At 50.4% G+C, this 24,972-nt stretch overlaps 2 protein-coding genes across 4 annotated transcripts in view; both read left to right on the top strand.

Annotated features, from left to right (window-relative positions):
* ralgps2 (Ral GEF with PH domain and SH3 binding motif 2) overlaps positions 1-2,954 on the top strand; it is a 911,087-nt gene extending 908,133 nt beyond the window's left edge. The window contains exon 23 of the transcript XR_015077609.1: positions 2,885-2,954. The gene's annotated coding sequence lies outside the window, so the exon portion shown is untranslated. The remainder of the gene's footprint in view (positions 1-2,884) is intronic.
* The window catches only part of LOC147121744 (testis-specific serine/threonine-protein kinase 4-like), a 64,641-nt gene that overhangs the window by 16,675 nt on the left and 22,994 nt on the right, over positions 1-24,972 (top strand). For all 3 annotated transcript variants that reach the window (XM_085982232.1, XM_085982230.1, XM_085982231.1), the window contains exon 2: positions 2,885-3,224. In XM_085982232.1, the coding sequence (XP_085838358.1) occupies positions 2,885-3,224 (340 nt within the window). The remainder of the gene's footprint in view (positions 1-2,884; positions 3,225-24,972) is intronic.

Genomic DNA, 24,972 nt, shown 5'->3' with positions numbered 1-24,972 from the left:
AAATCTGCTGTCCTTACCCGGTCTGGCCTATATGTGACTCCAGACCCACAGCAATGTGGTTGACTCTTAACTGCTCTCTGCGATTCAAGAAGACGGGCAATAAATGTCGGCCTTGCCAGCAACGCCCACATCCCATGAACAAATAAAAAAAAATCCTTTTTGTAATATGGAGACCTGAACCGTGCACTGCACTCCCAAGAAATATCTTCCTATGTGGCTCGGTGTCAAATTTGATCAGATTTACAATGCTGTGGGTATATTTTTACTTTGTTGAAGGACGCTGTATCAATGCAAGGTGTTGATCTGGCTCCTGGGTTTTGTTCGATACCCTCGTTAACTGGTAGGTGGTGGAAGCTGGACAGAGTGGAGCCGATCAGGACGGGTACTATACCTCGTTAACTTTTAGATGGCCTGAAGTTTGCTAATTATTAACAACGTATTAATTGCACGCTGCGACAATTGCTTAGTGAGGTCATATCTAATCGCAGGCAAAGATGAACAGTCGTCGGTGTAAGAGAATTAAATCAGAAAATGGTGCAGAGAGAAACAGAGTTAACGTTTCAGGTCGCTGGCCCTTCACCAGAACTGGAAAGGTTAGAGATGTAACAGGTTTTAAGCAAGTGCAGGGGCAGGGGGAGGGGAGGAAAGAACAAAAGGGAAGGTCTGTGATCGGGTGGAATGCAGAAGAGATTAAATGACAATAGGGATGATGGCGCGAGGCAAAAGGAGATGGCAATGGCGAAAGTAAAGAAACAAAAGATGGGTCTAGAGGAGGTCATAGAGTCATAACGGCACAGAAGGAGGCCATTCGGCCCATCGAGTCCGTGCCGGCTCTCTGTAGAGCAATCCAGTCAGTCCCATTCCCCCGCTCTATCCTCGTAGCCCTGCAAGTTTATTTCCCTCAAGTGTCTATCCAGTCTCCCCTTGAAAACATTGAGTGTCTCCACTTCCACCACTTCCGTCGGCAGCGAATTCCAGGTCATCACCACTCGCTGCGTAAAAAAGTTTTTCCTCACATCCCCCCTTAATCTCTTGCCCAAAACCTTAAATCTGTGTCCCCTAGTCCTTGTACCATCAACTAGTGGGAACAGCCTTTCCCCGTCTAGCCTATCCAAACCTGTCATAATCTTGTACACCTCTATCAAATCACCCCTCAACCTCCTTTGCTCTAATGAAAACAAATACAGCTTCTCCAACCTGTCCTTGTAGCTAAGATCCCCCATCCCCAGAACCATTCTGGTAAATCTCCGCTGCACCCTCTCAAGGGCCTTCACATCCTTCCTAAAGTGTGGTGACCAGAACTGGACGCAATACTCCTGTTGTGGCCTAACCAGCGCTTTATAAAGGTTCAGCATAACTTCTCTGCTTTTGCACTCAATACCTCTATTTATGAAACCCAAGATCCCATATGCTTGTAAACGGGAACAGCAGTATCATCAGCAACAGCTGCCATCTGAAAAAATGGGGGCCGAGGTTATGGTCTGAAACTGTTGAACGCAGTTCAGTGAAGGTTCACGAGGTTGATTCCGAAGATGAAGGGGTTGTCTTATGAAGAAAGGTTGAGCAGGTTGGGCCTATACTCATTGGAGTTTAGAAGAATGAGAGGTGATCTTATTGAAACATATAAGATTCTGAGGGGGCTTGACAGGGTAGATGCAGAGAGGATGTTTCCCCTCGTGGGGGAATCTAGAACTAGGGGGCATAATTTCAGGATAAGGGGGCACCCATTTAAATCGGAAATGAGCAGGAATTTCTTCTCTCAGAGGGTCATGAATCTTTGGAGTTCTCTTCCCCAGAGAGCTGTGGAGGCTGGGTCATTGAGTATATTTAAGGTGGAGATAGACAGATTTTTGAACGGTAAGGGAGTCAAGGGTTATGGGGAGCGGGCAGGGAAGTGGAGTTGAGGCCAAGATCAGATCAGCCATGATCTTATTGAATGGCTCGAGGGGCCAAATGACCTACTCCTGCTCCTACCTCTTATGTTCTTATATGTTCTTGAGCCCGCGAGGCTGTAAAGTGCCCAATCGAAAGATGAGGTGCTGTTCCTCGAGCTTACGTTGAGCTTCATTGGAACAGTGTAAGAGGCCGAGGACGGAGAGCTCAGAGTGAGAGTGGTTCGGAGAATTAAAGTGACGGGCGACCGGAAGCTCGGGGTCCACGCTTGCGGACTGAACGGAGGTGTTCTGCAAAAATGGTTGGCAGGTTGAAACTAGACAAGAGTGAAGCGAATGAGTTTCGGCTGATGCAAGAGCATCAGAGCCATAAGGAAAGGGCGCAAACAGAACAAAGCACAGCAGATTTAAACAAGACCCACCACACTGCGGTCCAGAGGCTAGAAAGAAAGAAATTGCATTTATATAGCTCCTTTAACGACCTCAGGAGGTCCCAAAGCGTTTTACAGCCAATCAAGCACTTTTTGAAGTGTAGTCACTGTTGTAATGTAGAAAACACAGCAGCCAATTTGCGCACAGCAAGCTCCCATAAACAGCAATGTGATAATGATCTGTTGCAATAAATTTGGTTGAGGGACAAATATTGGCCAGGACACCTCTCCCCTGCTCCTCTTCAAGATCGTGCCATCCATCTGAGAGGGCAGACGGGGCCTCTGAAAGATGGTTCCTCCAACAGTGCAGCACTCCACTGGGAGTGCCAGCCTAGATAATTGTGCTCAAGTACCTGGAGTGGGACTTGAACCCACGACCGTCTGACTCGGAAGCGAGGCCGCCGCCCACTGAGCCGCGGCCGACGCACGATGTTACAATAAAGCCTTGTTACACTCAACTGGGATTGCCAAGCCGAGTCACTGACTGGGTAACTGAGGGCCGAGCGCCCCTTGACACGAGGGGGAGCCCTGTAACGGTCTATCCTCTTCCTCCCTGAACAGGGACCTGAAGCTGGAGAACCTCCTCCTGGACCGCAACGATAACATAAAGATCTCGGACTTTGGCTTCTGCAAGGTGGGCGTGATGGACGTGAGGGACGTAAAGCAGGTGCAGCTGAGCGAGACGTACTGCGGCAGCTATGCCTACGTGCCGCCCGAGGTCCTGCAGGGGATTCCCTACAACCCCTTCCTGTCTGACATCTGGAGCATGGGCGTGATCCTCTACACCATGACCACGGGCAAGCTGCCCTTTGACGACTCCAACCTGCGGCGCCTCCTCAAGCAGATGATCAAGGGCCCCATTTTCACGAGCAAGCACAGGTTGCTTTCCGGCGAATGCAAGGTAAGGAATGATTTCAAACCTCCCGTCTCCTCCCAACCCTCCCAATACCTCATCCTGCTCTTGGCCTACGCCGGCCCAGTTCAGGTTAAATACAGAGTGAGGCTCCCTCCACACTGTCCCATCAAACACTCCCAGGGCAGGCACAGCACGGGTTAGATACAGAGTAAAGCTCCCTCTACACTGTCCCATCAAACGCTCCTAGGGCAGGTACAGCACGGGTTAGATACAGAGTAAAGCTCCCTCTACACTGTCCCATCAAACACTCCCAGGGCAGGTACAGCACGGGTTAGATACAGAGTAAAGCTCCCTCTACACTGCCCCATCAAACACTCCCAGGGCAGGCACAGCACGGGTTAGATACAGAGTAAAGCTCCCTCTACACTGCCCCATCAAACACTCCCAGGGCAGGTACAACACAGGTTAGATACACAGTAAAGCTCTCTCTACACTGTCCCATCAAACACTCACAATGGGTGACCTTTAAGGAGAAGATGTTCCAAGTACAGGCTAGATACATTCCAACAAGAGGGAAGGGTTAGGGAACCAAAGCAAGGGCTCCTTGGATGATGAGGGAGATAGAGAAGATGATGAAACAAAAAAAGAGGGTGTATGAAGCATGTCAGGTGAATTCTTCAAGGGAGAACCAGACCAAATACAATAAGTTGAGAGGGGAAGTGAAGATGAAAATAAGATTGGCAAAGAGAGAATATGAGAGTAGATTGGCACTTAACATAAAAGGGAACCCAAAAATCTTCTACCAGCATGTAGAATAGTAAGAGGCGGGGTGGGGCCTATTAGAGGCAAAGAAGGTGATATATACTTAGAGGCGCAGGGCAAGGCTAGAATATTCAATGAGTACTTTGTACTAAGGAGGTGGATGCTGACAAAATATCAGTAGAAGTGGAAAAGGTAGAATCAATGGAAGGGGTGAAAATTGATAGACAGGATGTACTAGAAAGGCTGGCTATGCTTAGAGTGGACAAGTCACCTGGTCCAGATGGCTTGCATCCCAGATTGCTAAGGGAATTGGGGGAGGAGATAACGGAAGGGCTTGCCATAATTGTCCAATCTTCCCTAGATGCGGGGGAGGTGCCTGAGGATTGGAAAGTGGCAAATGTGGCACCATTGTTCAAGAAAGGGTGTAAGTGTTAAGTCCGTGAATGATTGAGACACGGACCAGCAGGAGTGAAAACAAACAAGTCTTTACTGGTGGAAGTCAATAGCGAAAACTAACAAACAGAGGCTCTCTAGTGCCTTTTATACAGGGGTGGTCACTGCCGGTACTGCAGTCTGAGACCAGTTATTCTCTTAAAGGTACATACACAACAATTCCTCCCCTTTTAGATAAACAGTACATAACATTCATTTAACAACTAAATGATAACGAATTACAATCACAATTACTGTTGCTAGATACATTGGTTAAGTTTAAGCAATTATAAGTTCAGTCTTTGAGGAGGCTTCCTGATTCTGTCTGGATAACGCCTCTTTGGGGTATCAGGTTCTTCTGGCAATGTTGCGTCGGGATCAATGTCTTTGTTTGGTTCATCTGCTTCCAATATTACCGGTTCTGCGGTAGCTGCAATTGGAACATCAAGTTCATTACCAGGTGTATCAGATCGTGGTGTGGAGTTGACGTTTTCCAGTGACTCTAGAATCTGGTCAGCATGGCGTCTTACAATGCTCTCCCCAACGTCCACGGTATACATGAGAGGTCCTTGTCGTGTACAAATCGTTCCTGGCTGCCATTTCTCAGTGCGGTAGTCCCGGGCCAAAACTGGTTGACCTATCTTAAAACTCCTGGTCGGCCTTCCATTCATATTCTGAAACTGCCTGTTCTCCACATCTCTTCGGACGTTTGGCTTAACCAAATCCAAGCGGCATCGTAGTCTTCGATTGAAGAACATCATGGCTGGAGTTTGGTTGGTAACCGCATGTGTTGCATTCCGGTAGGCAAACAAGAAGTTGTCCACCTTGTGTTGTAGGGGTATATCTTCATTACACATTGCCTTGATAGCCTTCTTGAATGTTTGGACAAACCTCTCGGCCAATCCATTAGTGGCTGGATGATATGGGGCAGATGTGTAATGCTTAACGCCATTGTTCTTTAAGAACCTCCGGAACTCTTCAGGCACAAACTGTGGTCCATTGTCAGAGCAAATCTGTTCAGGCAGCCCATTCCTGGCGAATATGGTTCGCAAAACTGTGATAGTTTTTTCCGTGGTGGTTGAGGACATTTTTATTACCTCTGGCCACTTTGAATGTGCATCCACCGCAATTAAAAACATCGAGTCCATGAAGGGACCAGCAAAATCAATGTGCACCCGTTGCCATGGAGATGAGGGCCACTCCCATGGATGCAGAGGAGCTTGTGGTGGGGCGTTTTGGACCTTCTGGCATCCTGCACAGCTCTTGGTCATCTCTTCGATTTCTCTATCGATTCCCGGCCACCACACAAACGCTCTGGCTAAGTTCTTCATTTTTACCCCACCCAGATGACCCTCATGAAGCTCATTGAGTACTCTATCCATCAACTTAGGTGGAATTACTACTCTGGATCCACACATCAAGGTCCCTCTGCACACTGACAGCTGTTCTCTTCTCGGCGAGAATGCTGGCAGCAGTGGTTCGCCATGTGCTGGCCATCCCTTCACTGTTAAATCATAGACCCGTGATAGTGTCGGGTCATTCCGTGTTTCCTTTTCTATGTTTGCATTCGTCACAGGGAGACATTCGACTATGGTCGAGTGGAATAACTCCATTGGATCCACTGCAAGGTCTTCTTCTTCCACCGTCAGCAACGGTAGGCGTGACAATCCATCAGCATTTCCATGCTGTTTAGTTCCTTTGTACTCGATGTCATATTGGTGTGCCCCTAGGAAAAGGGACCATCTCTGCAGCCGTTGTGCCGTCATTATCGGCACGCCCTTCTGAGGGTTGAAAATGGAAACAAGAGGTTGATGATCGGTTAGTAGAGTAAATTTTTCCCGTGCAGGTAGTGATTGAACTTCTTCACCCCCCACACTAGGCTGAGGGCCTCTCTGTCAATCTGAGCGTAGTTACGCTCGGCAGAGGTTAACGAGCATGACGCAAAAGCTATCGGCCTCTCTAACCCATCAAGGAACTTATGTGACAGTACCGCCCCAATGCCGTAGGGAGACGCATCACACGCCAGTCTGATCAGCAGTGCTGGGTTGTAGTGAGCCAATACTTCCCTTGAAGTGATTAAGTCCTTACTCTTCTGAAAAGCACGCTTACAATCATCGCTCCATTTCCATGCTACCCCCGTTCGTAGCAGGGTGTTCAGTGGGTGCAAAATTGTCGACAAATTCGGCAAAAACTTATGATAGTAATTCACCAATCTGAGGAATGACCTCAGTTGCGACACATTTTCAGGCGCTGGGGCCTTAACTACCGCTTCAATTTTGTCAGGGGACTTATGTAACCCCTCTTCATCAATCACGTGGCCACAATACGATATCTGTTTCTTAAAAAATTCGCACTTGGGGCGGTTGGCTCGCAGCCCATGTTCCCGTAGTCTAGTGAGCACCTGTTCTAGGTTGTTAAGGTGTTCACTGTCATCTTCACCTGTTACAAGGATGTCGTCCAAGTAACACTGAGTCCCCGGAATCCCTTGCAGGACTTGTTCCATCGCTCTTTGCCATATCGCCGGAGCCGATGCTACTCCGATTACCAATCGATGATACTGGTAAAGACCTTTGTGAGTGTTTATCCTGAGATACTTCCTAGAGGACTCTTCAACCTCCATCTGCAAATATGCTTGTGCTAGGTCAATTTTTGTAAAACGCTTCCCTCCAGACAGTGAGGCGAAGATGTCTTCTATCCTTGGAAGAGGATATTGTACTGTGAAGGACAGGGTTCACCGTCACCTTGAAATCCCCACAGATGCGAATCTTCCTTGGCTCTCCAGACTTATTGCTTAACGTTTTCTTCATGACAGGAACGATGGGTGTCGCCCACTCGCTCCAGTCGACCTTAGACAACATGCCCGCCTTCTCCAGATTCTCCAGCCTCGACGGCTGGGCGAATTGCATATGGTACCGGTCTTGCTTTGAAAAACTTGGGAACTGCATTCTCTTCTATTTTTATCGAGGCGGTTACGCCTTTAAGCGTGCCCAGTTCTTGTTGAAATACCTCTTTGGCGTTAGCTAAGATTGTTGACAATCGTCCAGGAGTGACGTCTTCATCTTTTTTACCGTCCACCGTCATTGCATGAATGGAATGCCAATCTAAGTTTATCTTCCCGATCCATTCCCGTCCCAATAACGGTGGTCCACCATTTGGCAGTATGTAGAGATACAATTTCCGTATTTTCTTGCCATTGTATTCGACAGGCACCATTATTTTTCCTCTGGGGTATACTTTTTGCCCCGTATACGTCGTCAAGACGATGGATGTCTCTCTCAAGTGAAAATAGCCGCTCGTAGTCTCGTCGATTCATGACGGTTAGCGCTGATCCTGTATCCAATTCCATTTTAACTTGGGACCCTGCTATCGTGAGGGTGACCCAAATGGTTCAGTGATCCTCTTTTGCGATTACATTGTGAAGTTTGAGACAGCTTAGTCTCCTGTTCTCGGATTCACTATCGCTCATCTGGTCTTCGGAACTACTGTCCGTCATCTTTTGTACTTTCTTGTACGGTTCCTTAGTAGCCTTTTTGTTGTCGCTGGTCTTCTTCCCAGACCTGCAAACTCGTGCAATGTGTCCAATCTTCCCGCATTGTCTGCATATTTTGTCTTTGGACCAGCAGTCCTTCTGGTCATGGTTAGTTCTGCCGCAGCGATAACATTTTGCAAATCCCCGTGTCATTTCGTGGGTGCCGTATTCCTGTGGTTTTTGTTGAATTTCTGCAGCTCCCCTGGCTGCTGCTTCATACGATACTGCCACGCTGAAAGCCTTATCTAGCGTCAGCTCTTTTTCTGAGAGTAACTTCTTCTGTGTTCCTTCACTCAGGAGTCCACAGACAAATTTGTCCTGTAGGGTATCTGCCAGTCCTGCTCCGAACTGGCAGTGCTTTGATAGCTTGCGTAGTTCCGTAAGATACTCAGCATTGCTCTCATCTTTGTGCTGAGTTCTCCTGTGGAATTTAAATCTTTCTGCTATCAACAGCGGTGCAGGGTTTAAGTGTTCCTGTAGGACACCAACAATTTCGTTAAAACTCTTCGCCTTCGGTTTGGCTGGAGTAATCAGGTCCCGCAATAGGCCGTACATTCTAGCGCCCATTAAGTTTAGCAATATCGATGCCTTTTTCCCCTCCGCTATTTCGTTTGCCTCGAAATATACCTCGACTCTTTCCACATACGTGGTCCAGTCCTCTAATGTATTATCAAAAGCAGTGATACAGCCAGTCTTCGGCATCTTGCAAATCTAAAATGGCGCCTCCCGCGCTTTGCCTTCTTCCCTGATTTAACAAAATGGCGCCTCCCGCGCGTTGCCTTCTTCCCCGCTGTTGTTAGCGCTGCTTTCCACGGTTTCTTGCGCGTTAAATATTGATTCTTTTTCTTTTATTATTTTCCCGTCGTGGAGCGGACCCTCTGGGACACTTCCCTCCCTCTTCTTAGGTCCGAACGCTGCCCGGCTTCGAAGCACCGGCCGCGCCCTGTGTGCTCCACCCTCTCTCTCTCTCTTTGCTTCCCGACTCGCTGCCCGGCCCCGTTGAAAAGCCACCCGATCAAGCTTCAGCCCGCCGCAGCCCAGGAAGGATCAGTGCACTACCTGCCACCAGCCCGATTAGCTGGGAAACCACAGACCGAGGAACCCAGCCTGGCTCTGGACAGTCTCTCCTGCAAGTTTTCAAACCGATGATTGACGGTCGACGCCCGTTTCCCGAGTTTCTTTGGACTCTATTTTTTTTTCTTTCTTCTGGCTCCGACCTTCAACAACGTCGTCTGAGGTGCTGCCGAGTTGCAGGTAAGTTCGTTTCTTACTCGTCGCCAGTGTTAAGTCCGTGAATGATTGAGACACGGACCAGCAGGAGTGAAAACAAACAAGTCTTTACTGGTGGAAGTCAATAGCGAAAACTAACAAACAGAGGCTCTCTAGTGCCTTTTATACAGGGGTGGTCACTGCCAGTACTGTAGTCTGAGACCAGTTATTCTCTTAAAGGTACATACACAACAGTAAGGACAATCCTAGTAACTACAGGCTGGTCAGTTTAACATCAGTGGTGGGTAAAGTTTTAGAAACAATAATCAAGGAAAAAATTAACAGGTATTTGGAGAGGTTTAAGCTAATTAAGGAGAGCCAACACGGGTTTGTAAAAGGAAGATCGTGTTTGGCTAATCTAATTGAATTTTTTGATGAAGTAACAGGGAGGATTGATGAAGGGAATGCAATGGATGTTGTCTACATGGATTTTCGGAAGGCGTTTGACTAAGTACCACATAGAAGGCTGGTTAACAAAATTGAGGCTCATGGAATAGGTGGGTCAGTGGCAGCTTGGATAAGGAATTGGCTTAAGATCAGAAAACAGCGAGTTGTGGTAAATGGCTGTTTTTCAGACTGAAGGATGATAGACAGTGGTGTTCCCCAAGGGTCAGTGCTGGGGCCACTGCTTTTTTTTATATGTATAAATGACGTGGATATTGGAATACAGAGTGGAATTTCTAAATTTGCCGATGACACCAATCTTGGAGGTGTGGCAAACAGTGATGATGATATCAATCGACTGCAACAGGACATAGAAAGGCTAGCAGAATGGGCAGATAAGTGGCAAATGGAATTTAATACAGAGAAGTGTGAGGTGATGCATTTTGGCAGAAGGATCAGGGAGAGGCAATACACACTTAATGGCACAGTTTTAAAGAGTGTGCAGGGACAGAGGGACCTGGGAGTTAATGTGCATAGGTCCCTGAAGGTGGCGGGACATATTGAGAGAGTGGTTAACAAAGCATATGAGAACTTGGGCTTCATAAGTAGAGGTATTGAGTAAAAAAATAGAGAAGTTATGCTGAACCTTTATAAAGCTCTGGTTAGGCCATAACTGGAGTATTGCGTCCAGTTCTGGTCACCACACTTTAGGAAGGATGTGAAGGCCCTTGAGAGGGTGCAGAGGAGATTTACCAGAATGGTTCTGGGAATGGGGGATCTTAGCTACAAGGACAGGTTGGAGAAGCTGGATTTGTTTTCATTAGAGCAAAGGAGGTTGAGGGGTGATTTGATAGAGGTGTACAAGATTACGACGGATTCGGATAGGCTAGACTGGGAAAGGCTGTTCCCACTAGTTGATGGTACAAGGATTAGGGGACATAGATTTAAGATTTTGGGCAAGAGATACAGGGGGGACGTGAAGAAAAACTTTTTTACACAGCTGACGGAAGTGGTGGAAGCGGGGACACTCAATGTTTTCAAGGGGAGACTGGATAGGCACTCGAGGGAAATAAACTTGCAGGGCTACGGGGATAGAGCGGGGGAATGGGACTGACTTGATTGCTTGACAGAGAGCAGGCACAAACTCGATGGGCCGAATGGCCTCCTTCTGTGCCGTTATGACTCTATGACTCCCAGTGTTAGTACAGCACAGGTTAGATACAGAATAAAGCTCTCACTACACTGTCCCATCAAACACTCCCAGGGCAGGTGGCATAGTGGTTAGCCCTGTTGCCTCACAGCGCCAGGGACCCGGGTTCGAATCCGGCCTCGGGTGACTGTGTGGAGTTTGCACATTCTCCCCGTGTTTGCGTGGGTTTCCTCCGGGTGCTCCGGTTTCCTCCCACAGTCCAAAGATGTGCGGGTTAGGTTGATTGGCTATGATAAATTGACCCTTAGTGTTAGGGGGATTAAATACGTGGGGTTATGGGGATAAGGTGGGATATGTGTTGGTGTAGGGGTTACGGGGATCGGGTGGGATATGTGTCGGTGCAGGCTCGATGGGCCGAAATGGCCTCTATCTGCATTGTGGGGTTTCTGTGATTCTGTGATACACTGTCCCATCAAACACTCCCAGGGCAGGTACAGCACGGGATAGATACAGAGTAAAGGTCCCTCAACACTGTCCCAACAAACACTCCCAGGGCAGCTACAGCACGGGTTAGATACAGAGTAAAGCTCCCTCTACACTGTCTCATGAATCAGTCGCAGGGCAAGTAAAGCACGGGTTAGATACAGAGTAAAGCGCTCTCTACACTGTCCCATCAAAAACTCCCAGGGCTGGTACAGCATGGGTTAGATACAGAGTAAAGCTCTCTCTGCACTGTCTCATCAAACACTCCATGAATAGGTACAGTACGAGATAGATACAGAATTAAGTTCCCTCTACACTGTCCCATCAAACACTCCCAACGTAGGTACAGCACGGGTTAGATACACACTGAAGCTCTCTCTACACTGTCTTATCGAACTCTCCCAGGGTAGGTACTGTACGGGATCGATACAGAGTAAAGCTCCCGCTACACTGTCTCATCAAACACTCCCAGGGCAGGTACTGTACGGGATCGATACAGAGTAAAGCTCCCGCTACACTGTCTCATCAAACACTCCCAGGGCAGGTACAGCACGGGTTAGATAAAGCGTAAATTTCCCTCTACACGGTCGCATTAAACACTCCCAGCACAGGTAAAGCACGGGTTAGATACAGAGTAAAGTTCCCGCTACACTGTCTCATCAAACTCTCCCAGGGCAGGTACAGCACGGGTTAGATAAAGCGTAAATTTCCCCCTACAATGTCCCATTAAACACTCCCAGCGCAGGTAAAGCACAGGTTAGATACAGAGTAAAGTTCCTGCTACACTGTCCCATCAAACACTCCCAGGGCAGGTACAACACGGGTTTGATACAGAGTAAAGTTCCCTCTACAATGTCCCATCAATCAATCCCAGGGCAGATACAGCACGGGTTAGATACAGAGTAAAGCTCCCGCTACACTGTCCCATCAAACACTCCCAGTGCTGGATCAGCACAGGTTAGATACAGAATAAAGCTCCCTCTACAGTGTCCTATCAAACACTTCCAGGGCTGGTACAGCACGGATTAGATACACAGTAAAGCACCCTCTACACTGTCCCATCAATAAGTCCCAGGGCAGGTACAGCACAGGTTAGATACAGAATAAAGCTCCCTCTAAACTGTCCCGTTCAACACTCCCAGGGCAGGTACAGCACGGGTTAGATACAGAGTAAAGCTCCCTCTACACTGCCCATCAAACACTCCCAGGGCAGGTACAGCACGGGTTAGATACAGAGTAAAGCTCCCTCTACACTGTCCCATCAAACACTCCCAGGGCAGGTACAGCACGGGTTAGATACAGAGTAAAGCTCCCTCTACACTGTCCCATCAAACACTCCCAGGGCAGGTACAGCACGGGTTAGATACAGAGTAAAGCTCCCCCTACACTGTCCCATCTAATACTCCCAGAGCAGGTACAGCACGGGTTAGATACAGAGTAAAGCTGTGCTATCAAACCGTATTTTCTGAACGGTGTATGTGGTAGAATATGCAGCAATGTGAGTTTGTTATGATTTTCAATCAATTACATGTTATGTATACACTTACAATTAGAACGGCTATGCGATTTCTATATCCCAAATGCAAGTCCATCAGGGCCACAGAGAAAGCAAAAGGCTACTCCAAATAAATACACTGAACACAGATTGCAGAGGGTGAAGGGTCAGTGTCACTGCCCCCACCCAGTTCCTCCATCAGCGAGAGGAGACCTTCATTCCCCCTCTGTCTGTGGCTGGATTTGACCCGAGGTCCCAGTGGGTGAAAGGTCAGTGTCTGACACCACTGCCCCCGCCCAGCTCCCCATCCTCTCTCTCCCTAATATGTCTTATAACCGGAGATCCACCTATTTGCCACCAAGGCTCTTTAGAACAGGTAAGGAAACAAGTGAGATGTTCAAACTCATAATGGAAGAGCAGAGTAATCGCCATCCTGAGGATATTTGGTGTCGAGCTTTGTTCTCAATCTATTTCTGTGCGTTGAGTGGTGTTGATTTTGATGGGACTCCCAGTATTCGGACCAGCGGGTCTAATGGTAGTCTGTTGGGATTCCCACTATTGGGCCCAGTGGGTCTAATGGTAGTCTGTTGGGATTCCCACTATTGTGACCAGCAGTTCTAATGGTAGTCTGTTGGGATTCCCACTATTGGGCCCAGTGGGTCTAATGGTAGTCTGTTGGGATTCCCGCTATTGGGCCCAGTGGGTCTAATGGTAGTCTGTTGGGATTCCCGCTATTGGGGCCAGCAGTTCTAATAGTAGTCTGTTGGAATTACCACTATTTGGACCAGCGGGTCTGATGGTAGTCTGTTGGGACTCCCTGTATTGGGACCAGCAGTTCTAATGGTAGTCTGTTGGGATTACCACTATTGGGACCAGCAGTTCTAATGGTAGTCTGTTGGAATTCCCACTATTGAGACCAGCAGTTCTAATGGTAGTCTGTTGGGATTACCACTATTCGGACCAGCAGTTCTAATGGTAGTCTGTTGGTACTCCCTCTAATGGGACCAGCGGTTCTAATGGTAGTCTGTTGGGATTCCTGCTATTGGGACCAGCGGGTCTAATGGTAGTCTGTTGGGATTCCTGCTATTGGGACCAGCGGGTCTAATGGTAGTCTATTGAGATTCCTGCTATTGGGACCAGCGGGCCTAATGGTAGTCTGTTGGGACTTCCACTCTTTGCTGGGTGTTTCAGGGTGGAGGGGACAGCGCTGACTGGAAAAGGACAGGAGTCCAGGGCTAAACATGTGGTGGGGGAGGGGGGCGTTGAATAATCCAGGGTTTTGTTTGTGTAGTCAGCAGGTCGTGGGTTCCAGACCCCATTCCAGAGACTCGAGCCCCCATCATCCAGGGCTGACACTCCCGGTGCCAGTACCGAGGGAGCACTGCACTGTCGGAGGTGCTGTCTTTTGGATGAGATGTTAAAACCGAAGGCCCCATCTGCCCTCTCGGGTGGACGCCAAAGATTGGAAGAAGAGTAGCGGGTGGGGGGGGGGGCATTCTCCTTGGTGTCCTGGGGCCAACGTTTCTCCCCCCTCAAACCAACACAGTCGTCAGACGGATAAAAGAATAGTTCGTCACGTTGCCTTTTTTTGGTGGCGCGGGATCATGCTGTGCGCAAATCTGTCCGCTTGCGTTTGCCTGCGTAACGCGTCGAAAGCAATCCGATGGCTGTGAAGCGCTTTGGTTCGTCCAGCAGCAAATACTTTCTCCTGTCTCACTCCACAGAATATCTCTCTGATGAAATAATCTTCCCTTGGGATGCGGCGTGGGGGGCGGTCTGGACATTCTGTTTCTGCGCTCCCAGAGTCGGAATCTTCTATTAACCGCACGGATGGCTTTAGGGGCTGGGGTTGGTGGGGGGTTTGGGTGGAACAGATTGCAGCCGGTGTGTGGGGTAAGGTGCGGGGGGCTGGGCGGAGAAGGTGGAGCAGTGAGGCACGGCAACAGAAGCAGACTCCAGCAGGCCAGGAAAGCCTCCCGTTGCTCTTCTGTCACTTGGCTTCATCCTGGCCGCGTTGCACCCCTGACCGCTCGCACCCCCTCGGACCAGTCTGCCCTGAACGGGTTTGACACGACCTTTAACTCCCTCCCCCCCCCCCCCCGCAACAATGCAACCACCGGCGCCCCTGTGACTGCCGCTCCGGATATTCCCGGAGTCCCGGCACCTCTCTCATTCCGGGATTTAATCCAGATAATACCAAAGACCGCCTCGATAATCCAGATAATACCAAAGAGCTACCGGCAAGAGGCCGAGCGTCGACATGTTCTGCATCTGCTGCAGCGGGGGGGGGGGCGCATAAGGACATAATAAATAAGAGCAGGAGTAGGCCATACGGCCCCTCGAGCCTGCTCCGCCATTCAATAAGATCGTGGCTGATCATCGACCTCAACTCCACTTTCCCGCCCGATCTCCATATCCCTTGATTCCCCTAGAGTCCAAAAATCTTGAATATACTCAAAAACTCAGCATCCACAGCCCTCTGGGGCAGAGAATTCCAAAGATTCACAACCCTCTGAGTGAAGAAATTCCTCCTCATCTCAGTCTTAAATGGCCGACCCCTTATCCTGAGACTATGCCCCCTCCAGCCAGGGGAAACAATCTCTCAGCATCTACCCTGTCAATCCCCTTCAGAATCTTGTATGTTTCAATGAGATCACCTCTCATTCTTCTAAACTCCAGAGAGTATAGGCCCATTCTACTCAATCTCTCATCATAGGACAGCCATCTCATCCCAGGAATCAATCTAGTGAACCTTCGTTGTACCGCCTCTAAGGCAAGGATATCCTTCCTTAGATAAGGAGACCAAAACTGTGCACAGTACTCCAGGTGTGGTCTCACCAAGGCCCTGTGCAATTGTAGTAAGACTTCCTTACTCTTATACTCCAACCCCCCTTGCAATAAAGGCCAACATGCCATTTGCCTTCCTTATTGCTTGCTGGACCTGCATGCTAGCTTTCTGTGTTTCTTACACGAGGACACCCAAATATCTCTAAACGCCAACAGGCGTAGGGAACTGGATAACCTGGCGAAGGTATGCTCGTCACCCGGCAACTTGACGCCGGTCTCCTCGATCAGGCCATTAACCGTCCCTCTGCTGCTGTACGGATCGCTGGATGTGTGCGGTGGGGAGGTGGGCGGGGGAGTGCGGTCGATGGAGTTGGGTGTGGGAGTGACGGAGATGGGGAAGAGGCACGCAGGAACCTGGATCCACCTCGAGCTTCTGGCTGAGCACCAATGTGAAACGCCAGACAGAGGGAGGCTCGGCATCCCTTACAGGCCATCTCTCCTGTATCCACGGCAACGCAAAGACGACGACGCTTAATGGACAATGGATATCTCCTTCTCTCGCTCCCTGTCTCCATCCTTCTGCCTCCCTCACTCCCTTTCTCCATCTCTTGTTCCCTTTCTGTCCCTCTCTATAGCTCTCTCTCTCTCCCTCCCTCTCTCTTTCTCCCTCTTTCCCACCCTCCCTCTCTCCTTTCTTCTCTCTCTCTCTCGCTCCTTCCCTCGTCCTTTCTGTCTCCTGTTCTTTCTCCCTCCTCTCCCTTTTTCTTTCTCTCTCTCCCTCTCCTCCCTCTCTCTCTCCTCTCCCTCTAACCCTTTCTCTCTCTCCTGTCCTCTCTCCCTCCCCTCCGTGTCTCAACCCGCTCCTCCCTCTCCCTTTGTCTCTCTCTCTCTCTCCTGTTCACTGTCCCTTTCTCTCTCCTGTTATCTCTCCCTCCCCTCCCTCCCTCACTCCCTTTCTCTCTCTCCTGTTCTCTCTCCCTCTTCGTCTCTTGCTCCCTCTCCTCCCTCTTCCTTTCTCTCTCTCTTCTGTTCTCTCTCCCTCCCCTTCTTCTCTCCTTTTCTCTCTCTCCAGTTCTCTCTCCCTCCCCTTCCTCTCTCCCTTTCTCTCTCTCTCCCCTGTTCTCTCTCCCTCCCCTCTCGGATGAGACGTTAAACCGAGGCCCCGTCTGCTCTCTCTCAGGTGGATGTAAAAGATCCCATGGCATTATTTCAAAAAACAGGGGTTATCCCTGGTGCCCTGTGTTATGTATTGTGTGTTCTCCTCCCACCTGTGGTGGCGCTGTCACAGGACATAAATGGTTGGGTATTCTCTCGGTTAAGTTTAGCTCTCTTTGTTCGGAACTTTCCAGAACTTCCTTTCCTTCCAATAAAGCACTTCATGTTTGAATCTCTGAGTTCTGAGTCCTAAATTGTGTCTAGGTAGAAAGGTACTGACACAAGTAGCAACGAGGAGCGGATGAATCTGCGTACGTTACGGGTGCAGTGAGTAAACAGAAAATTTAATTTGAAACGTGAGATGGCTACTATATTAGGAAACATCGGTGATTTTGATGAAAATGTGGAGCAATGGAGCGCATATACGGAACGTTTTGACTATTTTGTATTGGCGAATGCGGTGGCAAATGAAAAGGTTGTGCCTGCCTTTTTGAGTGTAATCGGGCCGAAGACTTTCAATTTACTTCGCAGCCTCGTGCAGCCAGATAAGCCAGGGACTAAAACATATAAGCAACTAGTGGAAATTCTTGGAGCACATTTTTCACCAAAACCTCTGGTTATTGCTGAGAGATTTAGATTTCACAAACGGAATCAAGAGGAGGGGGAATCAGTGACGATGTTTATTGCTGCTTTAAAAAGGTTGTCGGAACACTGCCAGTTCAAGGAGGTGCTGAATGACACCATTAGAGACAGACTTGTGTGTGGTCTGCAAAATGCAGCCACACTGAAGCGCCTTCTTACGGAGGACAACCTTACTCTTGAAAAGGCCATTGAAGTTAGTGTCTCCATGGAGATGGCGGAAAAGGAGGCTCACCAGTTGAGTTCAACAGGGAGAGTTCACAAGGTGTCGTCTGAGCCTAAAGGTGCGCGGAACGGCACGTTACCGTTGTGGGAAAACGGGCCATCACGCTGATGACTGCTGGTGTACGGAGCTGGAATGCCGAAATTGTGGCAAAAAGGGTCACATTGAACGCTCCTGTAGAGGTAAAAAAAGAACAGACAGAGCTGGGAAGCATGGAAGCAAAATGTCTGTATTTGGACAAGAGAGGAAAAAGAGTGCTCATTCAGTGCAGTATAATGGAACAAGCAAAACAGAGGGGAGCGACACCTCTGAGGAGGAAGAGGTGCATATACTGACGGTTGCAGGTGGTTCAAATGGCTACTGGGTGTCACCACTGGTGGAGGGACAATCAGTGCGGATGGAGGTGGACACAGGCGCAGCTGTGTCCCTTGTTTCAGACACTGTCTACAACAAAATGTTAAAGCATCTTACCCTTCAGCCAACAAACATTGTGCTAAAGACGTATACCGGCGAACCTGTGGCCATGAGAGGCGTCATTGAGGTGACAGTTAAATTGAACGGACAGACTGCAAAACTGCCACTATATGTGGTAAAGGGAAATTACCCATCGCTACTGGGACGTGCGTGGCTAGAGAAAATCACGCTGGACTGGCCTGCAGTCTGCATGATGTCAAAAGGGGAGTCAGGTCTGACTGCAGTGTTAAACAAACATGCAGAACTCTTCAATGGGGAACTTGGGAGCATGAAAAAGATCAGCGTGAGACTGGACATTAAACCTGACAGCAAGCCGAAGTTTCACAAAGCCCGACCTGTACCCTATGCAATTAGGCCAAAAGTTGAGGCTAACTTGGAGGCCTTAGTCGAGAATGGAGTCCTGGAGCCTGTGAGCGTGAGCAAATGGGCCACACCCATTGTTCCTGTCCTGAAAAAGGATGGATCTGTTCGAATCTGCAGGGATTTTAAAGTGACTATTAACCCGGTGCTGTCTGTGGAACAGTACCCTCTTCCCCTCGTTGATCTTTTTACGGACCTGGCCGGAGGGCAAAAGTTCAGCAAAATAGACTTATGCCAGGCTTATCTACAAATGCATGTCGATGACAAATCAAAGGAGCTGCTGACAATTGTGACACACAAGGGGCTATACAGGTACTGCCGCCTTCCGTTTGGAATTACGTCGGCCCCTGCTCTATTCCAAAGGGCAATGGATCAGATTTTGAGTGGACTGCCAGGAGTCCAGTGCTACCTGGACGACATCCTTGTCACTGGGACAAATGAGGAGGATCATCTTCTGAACTTGGATGCGACACTACAACGACTGAAAGAGTACGGACTCAGAGTTTGTAAAGACAAATGTGAATTCTTTCAGTCTTCAGTTGAGTACCTGGGGCATGTGATTGACGCTACTGGCCTGCATAAGGCGCCGCCAAAGGTCAAGGCGATCGTGGAGGCCCCAGCACCCCAGAATGTGAGCCAGTTACGTTCATTTCTGGGCCTACTTAACTACTATGGGAAGTTTATTCCAGACTTAGCAACATTGCTGAAGCCATTACATCAGTTGCTATGTCAAGGCAAAACATGGAAATGGACTGAACTGTGCAACGAAGCTTTCGCCCAAGCAAAGAAAGCATTGCTGAATTCGGAGGTCCTGACACACTTCGACCCAAAGCTACCCGTGCAGCTAGCATGTGATGCATCACCATATGGTGTGGGAGCAATCATATCCCACATCATGCCTTCGGGTGAAGAGAAATCTATCGCCTTCGCATCACGCACCTTGAACAAGGCCGAGAGTAACTATGCGCAGATCAAGCGCGAGGCCTTGGGAATCGTTTTTGGAATTCGAAAATTTCATCAGTACCTGTTTGGGAGAAGGTTCACACTCCTGATGGACCACCATCCATTGACTTCAATCTTCGGGCCCCACACCGGAATTCCGTCTCTCGCTGCAAGCAGGATGCAAAGGTGGGCTTTACTGTTGTCAGGACACACATACGACATCAAATATCGCAAATCAGACTTGCACGGTGTGGTAAACCACGTTCACTATCGTATCACTGTTAGTAGTTAGCACTGTTCACCACTGTTCGTTATAACTGTATCACTGACCACTATTGTATCACGGTACGAGGTCGCCTCTTGCCACACTGCTATACCTGGGATGACCACTGCCGACTCCGCCTTGGCTCCACCCACCAGGCCAGGTATAAAGGTGAGCGACTGGCTGGTATTCCTCCTGCTTGGATCGGATCACCCACGAGAGTGGGCTCTGTTATTTAGTCAATAAAAACCTTTAGTCACCTTCGTAACTCTTTGCCTTTTATTGGAGGAATTGATAGGTATATCAATTTTATTGACTAAATTTAATGATGTCCGACAACGAGTCACAACCGGCGGAGGAGCCACCAGCGCAGCTCCCAGGAGCACAGCCACACCAGCCAGCTTGGCTGCGAGCCCTCAGACCGCCGTACCTGGACCTGAACCCACGAGCAGCAAACTCAGCCGCAGACTTTAAACACTGGCTGGTCTGCTTCGAATCATACCTGAGAGAATCCAGCGTCCCTCAGGCATCCAAACTAAGTGTCCTGCAGGCACAACTGAGCCCGAGAGTATACACTCTCATCGAGGACATGACTACCTACGAGACCGCCATCAACCTGCTGAAACAGAAGTACCGGACCCCGGTAAACTACATGTACGCTAGGCACCTCCTAAGATCACGGCCGCAACAGCCAGGAGAATCAGTAGCCGAATTCTCACAGGCGCTATATGCACTCGCCAGGAACTGTGACTTTAAATCGGTGTCGGCAGCCGAAAATACTGAAGATAATATCCGCGACGCATTCCTGAAAGGCCTACGGTCCGAGTACTCACGGCAAAGACTGCTGGAAGCTAAAGACCTCAGCATGGAAAAAGCTGAAGCCCTCGCTATCTCCCTGGAAGTGGCCCACCAAGATCAGGAAGCATTCACCAGGTACTGCTCGCGACCCTGGGACTCGGGCCCGACCCCTACCACAGCACCCTTCCCAGCGCCGCCCCCGGGACCTACCTCTGCGTCGGCGTCCCGGACCCGACCGGCCCCGCCACCCCCGGCACCGGCCCCGACATCGGGCATCCGCGATCGGGCCGCCGGCTGTTTTTTTTGTGGCCAGGAGAAGCACCCGAGGTCGCGCTGCCCAGCCAAGAACTCCATATGCAAAACCTGCCTGAAGAAAGGCCACTTCTCCAAGGCCTGCAGGAGCGGATCCTCAGAGGCCAGCAGTGCCGCATGCGAACTATGGGGGCGGCCATCTTCGTTTAGGGCAACTGAGGCCAGCATCCCCACACATGAGTCATGGGGGCGGCCATCTTTGTTTAGGGCAACTGAGGCCAGCATCCCCACACATGAGTCATGGGGGCGGCCATCTTTGATTAAGGCAACCGACCCCAATAGTGCCTCATGTGAGCTACGGGGGCAGCCATCTTCTCCGTCATTTTGCCCTACCTCGTGGGAGACGCCATTTTACTCACCACGCCCGACCGCCTCGCCCGCAGATGACAACGACTCGCTCAGCTACACACTAGCTTCCGTCACCCTGGACCAAGCCCGCCCGCACCATCTGTCCAAGTCAATGATGGACATCAAAGTGAACGGCCACGCCACGACCTGCCTGTTCGACAGCGGAAGCACGGAGAGCTTCATCCACCCAGACACGGTGAGCCACTACTCCCTCTCTGTCCTACCAACGCGCAGCCGAATCTCGATGGCATCGAGGTCCCATGCCACGGACATCAGCGGCTACTGTGTCGTGACCCTGTCGGTTAAGGGCACGGAGTATAAAAACTTTAAACTCCTCGTCCTCCCCCATCTCTGCGCTGCCGTCCTACTAGGGCTGGACTTCCAATCCCACCTCCAAAGCGTAACCCTAGCATACGGTGGACCCCTCCCCCCACTCAGTCAACAACCAGCAAACGTTAAACCGCCCACCGCGTAACACCTGCAGCCTCTCCACCCTCAAGGTCCCGCCACCCTCTCTGTTTGCTAACCTTACCCCTGACTGCAAACCCGTCGCTACCAAGAGCAGGCGGTATAGCGCCGGGGACAGAGCCTTCATTAGCTCTGAGGTGCGGCGCCTCCTGAAAGAGGGCATTATCGAGGGGAGCAGCAGCCCCTGGCGTGCCCAGGTCGTAGTCGTAAAGACCGGCGATAAAAACCGCCTGGTCATCGACTACAGCCAGACCATAAACAGATATACCCAGCTGGACGCATACCCCCTCCCCCGCATATCTGACATGGTCAATCAGATTGCACAGTATAAAGTATTCTCGACCATCGACCTGAAGTCGGCCTACCACCAACTCCCTATCCACCCTGAGGACCGCCAGTATACCGCCTTCGAGGCGAATGGGCGCCTATACCACTTCCTTAGGGTCCCCTTCGGTGTCACTAATGGGGTCTCGGTCTTCCAAAGGGAGATGGACCAGATGGTTGACCAGAACGAACTGCAGGCTACATTCCCCTACCTAGATAACGTCACTATCTGCGGCCGCGACCGGCAGGAACATGACGCGAATCTGGAGAAATTCCTCCGTACGGCCCAACGGCTGAACCTCACCTACAATAAGGAGAAATGCGTGTTTAACACCACGCGCCTTGCCATCCTCGGCTGCGTAGTGGAGAACGGAATCATCGGCCCCGACCCAGAAAGAATGCGCCCCCTCATGGAGCTACCCCTCCCCCACTGCCCTAAAGCACTTAGGAGAACCCTGAGGCTTTTCGCCTACTATGCCCAATGGGTACCCAATTACGCGGACAAAGCCAGACCCCTCCTGAAAGCCACTTCCTTCCCCCTCACGGAGGAGGCATGCGCGGCCTTCTCCCTCATTAAGGGAGACATAGCCAAGGCCACGATGCACGCAGTGGACGAGTCCATCCCCTTCCAGGTGGAGAGCGACGCATCCGACTTCGCCTTAGCCGCCACCCTAAACCAGGAAGGGAGGCCAGTGGCCTTCTTCTCAAGGACCCTACAGGGCCCCGAGATCCGACATTCGTCGGTCGAGAAAGAGGCCCAGGCGATCGTGGAGGCAGTACGGCGCTGGAGGCACTACCTGGCAGGCAAACGATTTACCCTCCTCACCGACCAGCGTTCGGTGGCTTTCATGTTTAATAACAAGTTGAAGGGCAAAATCAAGAATGACAAGATTTTGAGATGGAGAATCGAGCTCTCCACCTACGATTATGAGATCTTGTACCGGCCAGGCAAGCTGAACGAATCCCCTGATGCCCTTTCACGAATGACATGCGCCAGCGCGCATATCGATAGGCTTCAGACCCTCCACGACCAGCTCTGCCACCCCGGAGTCACCAGACTCTACCATTTCATTAAGGCCCGCAACCTGACCTACTCCATCGAGGAGGTCAGGACCATGACCAGGAACTGCCAGACCTGTGCGGAGTGCAAACCGCACTTCTATAGGCCGGACCGAGCAAGCCTGATCAAGGCCACCCGCCCCTTCGAGCGCCTGAGCATCGACTTTAAGGGGCCCCTCCCGTCCTCTGACCGTAATGTGTACTTCCTCAACATCGTTGATGAGTACTCCCGTTTCCCCTTTGCCTTCCCCTGCCCCGACATGACCAGTAGCACGGTCATTAAGTGCCTGAATGCCCTCTTCGCCTTGTTCGGGTTCCCGAACTATATACACAGCGACCGGGGCTCCTCCTTCATGAGCGAGGAACTCCGGCAATTCCTCCTAGAGAGAGGTATTGCAGCAAGCAGGACCACCAGCTACAACCCCAGAGGTAACGGTCAGGTGGAAAGAGAGAACGCGACGGTATGGAAGGCCGTCCTCTTAGCCTTAAAGTCTAAGGGCCTCCCAACCTCCCGCTGGCAAGAAGTCCTCCCGACAGCGCTGCACTCCATCCAGTCATTACTTTGCACGGCCACTAACACCACCCCCCATGAACGAATGTTCGTTTTCCCCAGGAAGTCGACTACGGGAACCACTCTACCAACCTGGCTGACCGCCCCGGGGCCGGTCTGGCTGCGGAAACACGTGAGGGCCCATAAAACGGACCCCCTGGTCGAGAGGGTGAACCTCCTGCACGCCAACCCCCAGTACGCCTACGTGGCGTACCCAGACGGGCGGGAGGACACTGTCTCCCTACGAGACCTCGCACCCTCAGCCGATCCGGAAACACCGCCACCACCCCCCCCAACCCCAGCCCAGGTAGACGGCATGCCGGAACCCCACGAGCCCTCGCCGACCACGCAAACACCAGCATCAACACCGGATAAGGCACCAGCACCGGATAAGGCAACACCACCGCTGCGGTGATCGGAGAGGCTTACGAAGCCTCCGGACAGACTGACCTACCAGAATTGGTAGTACACTTCACCCCGCCGGACTTAATTCTAAACAAGGGGTGAATGTGGTAAACCACGTTCACTATCGTATCACTGTTAGTAGTTAGCACTGTTCACCACTGTTCGTTATAACTGTATCACTGACCACTATTGTATCACGGTACGAGGTCGCCTCTTGCCACACTGCTATACCTGGGATGACCACTGCCGACTCCGCCTTGGCTCCACCCACCAGGCCAGGTATAAAGGTGAGCGACTGGCTGGTATTCCTCCTGCTTGGATCGGATCACCCACGAGAGTGGGCTCTGTTATTTAGTCAATAAAAACCTTTAGTCACCTTCGTAACTCTTCGCCTTTTATTGGAGGAATTGATAGGTATATCACACGGCAACGCAGACAGTCTCTCGAGGCTACCCTTGCCTGTTACTCCCCCAGAGCCTCGTCAGATAGACATCTTCTACTTTTGACAAGTGGAGGGAGCACCTGTCACTGCAGTTCAGGTGCAAAGGTACACCCGCAACGATCCAGTCCTGTCTGAGGTAATGGACGATGTCATTCGAGGGAGAGCGATAGGAGATTCTCCTAGTTTGAAACCTTACATTTCAAAAAGAAATGAGCTCTCCGTCCAGGCAGGTTGTCTTCTTTGGGGACGCCGTGTCATCATTCCGCCACCTCTGAGGGAGCCTATACTGCAACAACTTCATACAGGCCACAGTGGGATGGTTCGGATGAAGGAAATGGCAAGAGCTACTTCTGGTGGCCAGGTCTCGATGGGAATATTGAGGAGAAAGCCAAAACATGTTCCCCATGTCAAAGGGTCCGGAATGTTCCACAGCTGGCAACCCTACACCCCTGGGATTGGCCTGCAGAAGTGTGGCAGCGAGTACATGTGGACTTTGCCGGTCCTTTCGAAGGGAAGATGTTTATGGTGGTTGTGGACGCTCGTAGCAAGTGGCCGGAGGTCGTTGTGATGAGGTCTACCACGGCAGAGAAAACAATTGAGAAACTTGGTGAGATCTTCAGCCGTTATGGCTCACCGGAACAACTCGTAAGTGACAATGGTCCACAATTTGTATCACAGGAGTTTACAACCTTCCTGCATGTGAATGGTGTCCAACACATCAGGTCTGCGCCCTATCATCCC

Source organism: Somniosus microcephalus, chromosome 3 (genome assembly GCF_052327205.1).
Source record: "Somniosus microcephalus isolate GS21.2 chromosome 3, FLI_Smic_1.0, whole genome shotgun sequence".
Lineage (NCBI taxonomy): Eukaryota > Metazoa > Chordata > Chondrichthyes > Squaliformes > Somniosidae > Somniosus > Somniosus microcephalus.
Note: the sequence above shows the minus strand (reverse complement) of the source record. Positions and strands in the feature narration are given on the sequence as shown.